At 60.9% G+C, this 7,339-nt stretch overlaps 1 protein-coding gene across 1 annotated transcript in view; it reads right to left on the bottom strand.

Annotated features, from left to right (window-relative positions):
* Positions 1-7,339, bottom strand: part of DSCAML1 (Down syndrome cell adhesion molecule like 1) — a 108,758-nt gene that overhangs the window by 24,493 nt on the left and 76,926 nt on the right. The window contains 5 exon segments of the mRNA XM_009894741.1: positions 218-490; positions 2,315-2,573; positions 3,113-3,414; positions 4,278-4,556; positions 5,714-5,860. Coding sequence (XP_009893043.1) covers positions 218-490; positions 2,315-2,573; positions 3,113-3,414; positions 4,278-4,556; positions 5,714-5,860 — 1,260 coding nt within the window.

Genomic DNA, 7,339 nt, shown 5'->3' with positions numbered 1-7,339 from the left:
TGTGGCCCCCCCGGGCGGGACCGGAGCCAGTTCCCGAAGGCTGCTGTGGTGGGAGCTGAGCTCCCATCGGCACAGCCTTTGCGGAGCACGGCCGGTGCCTGGCCACGGAGTCCCCCTATGTGATGCTTCTCGGCCTCCGTCCCGCAGCAGAGCCGTCCCCGACGCGACCTGGACGGCCTCTCCATCTGAGCCAGGGAAAGCCTCCCCACCTGCTTACCTTTCACTGTGACGTGGACGCTCTGGCTGATGGAGAGCTGGGGCTGGATCAGCACGCTGCACAGATACTCTCCTTCGTCCATGCCTTTCTGGACGTCCATCAGCTTAAGAGTCCCGTTCTCAAAGACCACTTGGCGGTGGTTATCAGGCAGCAGTAAAGAGTCCTTGTACCACTTGATGGAGTAATACGGGTACCCGATCACCCTGCAGTTGATGAAAGTGTCCCTACCCGCTACCGCTGTTATGTTCTTCATCGCTCGGATGCTCGGGGGACCTACATAGCCGGGAGGAAGGAAGAGGCAGGCTAGGTTAATTCCGAAAGGCAGCTTGGTTGCATGCAGATCTGCTGCTATTTCCGAGCGAGCTTCACAAGCAAAGGAGGTAACCAGAACAGTGAGGACCCAGCCTGGTTTTGGGCGAGGAGCAGGCACGGGCTCCTCTCTGAGTGCACCTGGGGAAAGCCCCTCGTCGGCTGCAACCTCCAGCTAGAGCTACTCGCACGCGCCTACAGCGGCGCAGCTACGAACGGGGGCTGCGGGCCTCGGCCACCGCAGCACATCCCACCCCGGTTTGGCAGGGGCAGCTTCAGCACTGGGCAAGCCAAGGCTGCAGACGCCGCTGCTGCTCCTCGGGGGAGGTCGGACGGGGTCTGGAAGCACCGTGATTCTGCAGTGGGAGCCGCGGCACCTCCACCACGGCTCCTCCAGCAGCACCTGCGGCCACAGGAGCTGCAGAAGAGACGGGGAGTGCTCCCCCCCGTCACAGCCGCTCTCTGCCTCTCTCGGAAAGAAGCTGCCTGCCTTGTGCCAAATATCCTCGACGAGAGCTGCTACAGGAACCTGACTTCCATGGGCAAATGTATGCCACCTCCGCTAAAACACACCTTTCTGCTCCTCCCGCTGCCAACCCGGGCATGGCCGAAAAGACAGAGAGTCACCAGTTTCTGCCTGGCTCCCGTGCTGGCTTAAGCGCTGGCAGAACGCCGCAAGCGAGTATCTCGACACGAGGTTTCATGCATCGATAATTACATTGTTCTCCCAGCCACCGCGTAAAATAGCAAACTACTCTAAAGATTAGCTCTATCTTGACTCCTCGTCCTAAGGATGTGGCAGGATAACAGCTCAACAGACACCCAGGGTGAGCTGATGGACGGTCTTTCTCATACTGGGACATATTTAGAAAAGGAGCAGGAAAAGAGAAATTAGCATCTTGCTCTGTAACAGTCTCTCGGGCCTGTCTGAGGGACTTGCTCCATTCCAGGGAAAAAAAAGCCTGAATCTTATCTAGTGACAGCCCGTCAAGAGCTGAGAGAGGGGAAACAGGGAGAGAAGGGAACGTCCTCATTGAAAAGGCTGCTCTGGCTTCTGATAGCTGAGGGATGAACTTGCTCCAAATTTAGTAGTAAATGGCAGCAAAATTCAGACTCTCCTGGGATCCCAGCCAAAAAGCCACTAGATCCATTTCAAACCTGAGACACAGACAAAAAACAGCCCTTCAACCTTCTTTCTCAGTAGATAAATAAATGCTACCTTGTCTCTGTCTCGCTCCCACCTGTAAGCCTGGAGGCTTTAATTGCTGATTATTAATAGAGGCTTATACCATACCCTGTGCCTGAGAGCGCTCCCTGCAACGCACCGAGCAACACGCTCCAGCCGCAATAACACGGTGATTAACGCGGCCATGGCTTTTAGCAGACAAAGAAAATACAGACATGACAAATCAAAGCTCATTTTCCACGATTTCACGTGCTGCCTCATCATCATTTCTCATGGAGATTCCTGCGCCGGCGGGCGCCTTCGCTGCCAGGGACCTGGGCTCCCGCCGGACCGGGGGTGCTTGGGAGGGCACGGGACGCCCCGGTGCCCACCACCACCTTCCCCGTGCACAGGGTCCCTTGGGGAGGCGTTTGCCAACCCGTTCAGCTCCCTGCTTTACGTGGCGGGGAGGCTCAGAGCTCGGGGAATGGGGTCGGACAGCCAGGGAGACCCGCGGGCCGGGAAGAGGAGAGGGAGGTGAGGAGGAGGGAGCGGCCGGGGAACAGAACAAAACGAAAAACCCAGTAAAAGTCCTATTCTGATATTTAAAAGTAGACAGGCACCTCTTACGTTTATTCGCGCTTGGTATTCGGCGCTGCCCACCGAGTTCCGCGCGGTGCACCGGTACACGCCGCCGTCCTTGATCTGCGGGCTCGTCACGTTCATGTGGCTGACGGTGGGGCCGCCCCGCCTGGTGTACTGGTTGGTGCGGTGCCCGCTGTCCCGCGGGATGGGCTCGTCGTCCAGCGCCCAGGTGACGGTCGGCGGGGGGGCCCCCTTGGCGGCACACATCAGGGAGAACTGCTCCCCGGGGTTGACCACCTGGGGGGTCCCCCGGGATGGGGGTACTAGGTGGGACGCAGCCACAGGCAGCAGCAGTCACCCGCTGGCGGGACGGCTTTGAGCTCCCGCCTGGGGTGGGAGCCCCAGCGCAGCCGGGAGAGGAGCCCAGGTTGGCAACACGCGCCCGGCCGTGCCTGCATCCCCGCAGCAGGGAGATGCTGAGAGGGGGCGAGGGACGTCCTCGTTGATAGACGCTGGCTCAACGGGACACCAAGCTCAGGGTGCCCAACCCTTGCGCAAACCTCTATGCCTGCTCACGAGGAGCGGGGAGGGGACACCTGCCGAAAGGCAGCGCCTCAGCCCAGGGGCTGGGGACGGGCAAGTCACCCCTAAGTTTAGTCCCTCCCCGTCCCAACCATACCGTGTCCCTGAGCTGCTTGGGATGGCGCGCACAGCCCAGCAAGCAGGGTGGCCCCAGGACCCCCAGCGGGTCTCGCTGCCTTCCAGCCATGCACAAAGCATCCCTGTGTGCCCCACGGACGCGGTGGCTCAGAGAGGCAGAGAAAAGCCCCAGCCACCCCCGCCCCCAAGGACGGCAGCTCACCCTCCAGCGTGATGATGGAAAAGTCCTGTGCCGTCTGGGACTTGCGGGTGGCAAAGCACTGGTAGGCCCCGGAGTGGCTCTTCTGCGCGGCTGTGATGAGGAGGGTCTCGTTGCTGATGCCCCGGATGGAGATGTAGTCATCCACCACCACGAGGTCCGTGTTGCGGTACCAGCGGATGATGTACTCAGGCGACCCGCTGAGGGCACAAGAGAGGATGACGGTGCTGCCGATGCCCGTTTTGAGCTTCTTTGGTGTGAGGGTCACACGCAGAGGGTCTGTGCGAGAAAGGGCGAGAGCGGGGGAGGCGTTGGCGGTGCCGGGAGGCACCTCGGCATTGCCGTGCGCTCTCCGCCTTTCCTGCCCTGGAAGCGTCAGCGCGACTACGCTTAAAATGTCACCACACAATAAGGCAGTGGCCCCTCCACCATCCTCCCTGCTGACAGCCCCTGCTTTCAACATCAGCCCTGAGCCTCCGGCGGGGGTGCCCGCACTGTCGGGGAGGCAGCAGGACAGCTGGAAGAAGCCACGGCAGTGGGTGACACGGCCGGGTGCTGAGGGACAGTGCTGAGCTGGGGACACGCCAGGGCAGCTCCCAGCGTGCTGCCAATGCCAGGTCAGCGGCGTGCTCACCACAGTGCTGCTCCACGTGAGGTAGGCATGGTGCACGCCAGCCCCAGCCCCACCGGGATCCCAGTGACATGAGGAACCCCCAGGAACAAAGCACGCCAGAAATACTTGGCCTGCCCACGTAGTATTTACTGTTTGGTTAGAGCTTATTTTATGTAAATCAACCAAAGCGCAGAGGTCCCTAACATAAAACCAGCGTCACCATCCAGCAATTCACATCCCCCGATATTGCTCCGAATTGTCCCAAGGCCCCTCTCCCTGCCCCGACTGAAGCGGTAAACCAGGAGACAGCCGCAGACGCGCTGCTGCAGCACGATAAGCCCTCTGCAAGCGCTCCGAGCGCCACGCCATACACGCCGCATTGCAAGACAGCGGCTTCCAGCGTGCGACGCACCACGCTGAAATACAACGCTTGTAAATTATACGGCTCTATAAAGGCTTTATATTTCAGACGGCAGCAGGACAGATGCCTCCCCGCCGCTGTGCCCCACTCCCCGCCGCCAGCTCTCACCTATGACCGTGAGGGTCCCCGTGACCTCTGCGGACCCGAAGGTGTTGGTCACCTCGCAGATGTAGGTGCCGCTGTCCTCCACGCGCAGGTCGCTGATGGTCAGCCCCGTGATGCGCTTGGTCCAGCGGCTGTCGGCGGGGAGCGGGCGCCCGTCCTTGATCCACCGGACGGCCGGGTTGGGGTAGCCCGAGGCGATGCAGGGCAGCTCCACCAGCCGGCCCGCCTTCACCTCCCTGGACTGGAAGCTGTCTAGCATCGTGGGGATGGACTCCGCCGGGTCTGGGTTCGGGAAGAAAACAGGCTGACTCCGTGAAGAGGGGGTGGTGAGGCTTCTCCCCGCAGGGACATCCAGGACCACCGTGCCCCCTCAATATCAGCCGGGAGGGAGGTGGCAGCTCTGCCAGGCAGCAGCATGGGACACCAGCCACATCCTCTGCCAGGCACGGGGGCCGGGGCAGCAGGCTTGTGGGGAGGTGGGAGGGAAAAAATGCGTCTCGCTAGCTGATGGGATGAATAAACTCAGCACCGGAGGAATTACTCAAGGTGACACCCAATTGGTGCAAAATACACAAATTCTGTGGCACATTTCAAAATTTACAAGCAAAGGGGCCCATCAGGCAGCTAGGAAAGGAGAAAATTAATCACCAAGTCTCAGGCGTGAAATTAAATTCCAGGGGAAAGAAACCTCTTTCATTACTCCCAAGCAGAAGTAAAATGCCGTGACGTGTAAATAACGACAGCGACCAGGAGGGGACCTGGCCAGAGCAAACGCACACCGAGAGGGGACGATGCACCCAGTGGCTGCCTACGCTCCTCGGGGGCCGTGTGGCAGGACAGCCACGGGTGGGACACAGGACCCTCAGGTCTCCAAGAGGCTGGGGCAAGGTCAGGCAAGCCCCGGCCCGGCCATCCCGAACCCCTTCCCTACCCTCTGTGGGGTTAATTCAAAGAGGTCGTGCAGGAGCCACAGCCCGCGCACCCGAGGACAGAAAAAGCATATGGCAGAAAGCGGGCGCAGCGACGTGGCTGCGAGTTGGGCGAACTCCCTTGCGAGCGGAGTAATTTGGGCAGTCAGCGGAGCCGGGAGCGCCCCGAGACACCCGGCACTACGGACTGCGCTGCAGTATCGCTTGCATGTTCGTCACATCGCGTCAGGCTGCTCACATCGCGGGCTGTCACATCGCATCGCCTCGCACCCCATCGCCTCTTGCTCGGGGTGCTGCGCAGCGCTGCCGCCCGCTGCAGCCGGCACTAGGGGGGCTGCGTGCTCGGGGGCACACGTGAGGCGGCACAAACCCCCCGCACAGCCCTAACGGGACCTCCTACCCCCCACCGGGATGTCCTCTTGCTGCGGGGACGGGATGTAGCGATGCCATTGCTCCCTCCTGCACCTCGGGCTCCCCCCCCACCAGCATCGCCGGCAGCTGTGTGCTCACCTGAGACCGAGAGCCGGGCTCCGTTGCTCTGCCGCGTCTCCCCGCTGTACTTGTGCTTGGTGATACACCTGTAGGTGGACAAGGCATCTTCCTTCTGCACGTCCGATATGTACAAACCTCCATAAGAAGTAATAAAAAACCTATTTTCTGGAGACACAAAGGGAGGAGGAGAAGGGTGAGCGAGCCAGCCCTGACCCAGCAGGTCGTCTCCCAGGCTCTGGGGACCCGGGCCAAGGGAAGCCCTGCACTGCGGGCAGGCATCGGGGGGGCAGAAGGGGTCCTTCCTCCGCCTCCCCATGCCCCGACTGCACCGGGGCGCAGCCTCCGGCTTCACCTTTGGGGCTGAAGTTTGAGGCAGGCTGGAGAAGTCAGAGGTGAGCAGCAGCCTTAGCAGCCTGGTGTGCGGCAGCATTCATCCTGCAGCACACACACCCGCCCAGGCACAACGATGGACTCGGGGTGTCCTTACAACACACTGGTGCTCCCCGGGGATCGGATCCAGGAGATTCAGCCGAGGCAGCCTCCCGCACCCCTCTCCCCTCCTTGTCCCCGCCACCCGGCGGTACAAGCTCTGGGCTGGCCACGGAGTCGCAGCAACGCAGCGGCCGCAGTGGGCGAGGAGAGCACGTGGCACGGTGCTCCGCCGGCACGATGCTCTGCCACACCGCCATGGAGCCACACGCTGCATAGCAACGCCGCAATTAAAAGTGAATCCATCCCGCTGAGTTAATAATTAGCTTAACTTACTTAGAAGCATGTGAAAACAAATAAGGGCTTGAGCTGATATTTGAGCGCCGGGGGAGGCCGGCAGGAGAGCAGGCAGGGCAGCACAGCCCCGGGCAGCGCTGCCGGAGCAGCCCCCTCCAGCCAGCAGGTTTTGGAGCAGGGCACACGCCAGAGCACGCGGGGAAAGAAGTTTTCAACTCGCTCATGAAGGTAGCCTGACCCCCGTAATTTGCCATGAATAGTCAGAGTAATTAAGATGAAGACAAAGACCTGCGCTGTGGCACAACTTGGTGGCTACACGGAGAGCAGGGCGAGCGGAGGCACTGGAGCAAAGCTCCCCTGCCCGCCTGGAAACAGTGCTAACAGACCCCACGTTCGGGGGGGACCTTGGGGTTTATTCCGGCACCAGCCGCCACCGAGCCTCAACTGGGACAGGGTGGTCCATCTGCTCGGCTGCACCGTGTCGCCAGCCAACGCACCCCCTGCCAAATGCAAATGCAGAGAGGCAGAAGGTAATTAGCAGAACCGAACGTTCAAAGTTGAAACCTTTAAACCTAATCTTTAAAGCAGCTATGGCTGCAAACGGCTCCCTTCGAGCCCTGCACCACGCTTGGTAAACCAGGACCCAGTTGCTGAGGAAAATAATTTGTTTTTTTCTTCCAGCACCTTTTGGAAGCACCTGGATGTTCTCCGTTTAGGTGGAGGAAAGCGCCACGGTCAAACCCATCAGAGCAGGAGAAACACGGGTGGAATTTGGGAACTGGAGGGCTGGCTGTGCCCCCCGGGCAGGGCTGCAGGCGCCTCTCCCTGCAAGTGCTTTCGGCGAGGGGCCGGCAGGGACCGGGCTCCTCACCCGGGGAGCCGCCGCCCATCCCCGGCACCAGCCAAGGCGGTGGCAGC

Source organism: Charadrius vociferus, unplaced genomic scaffold (assembly GCF_000708025.1).
Source record: "Charadrius vociferus isolate BGI_N301 unplaced genomic scaffold, ASM70802v2 scaffold241, whole genome shotgun sequence".
Classification (NCBI taxonomy): domain Eukaryota; kingdom Metazoa; phylum Chordata; class Aves; order Charadriiformes; family Charadriidae; genus Charadrius; species Charadrius vociferus.
This window is presented reverse-complemented; position numbering and strand designations above follow the sequence as displayed.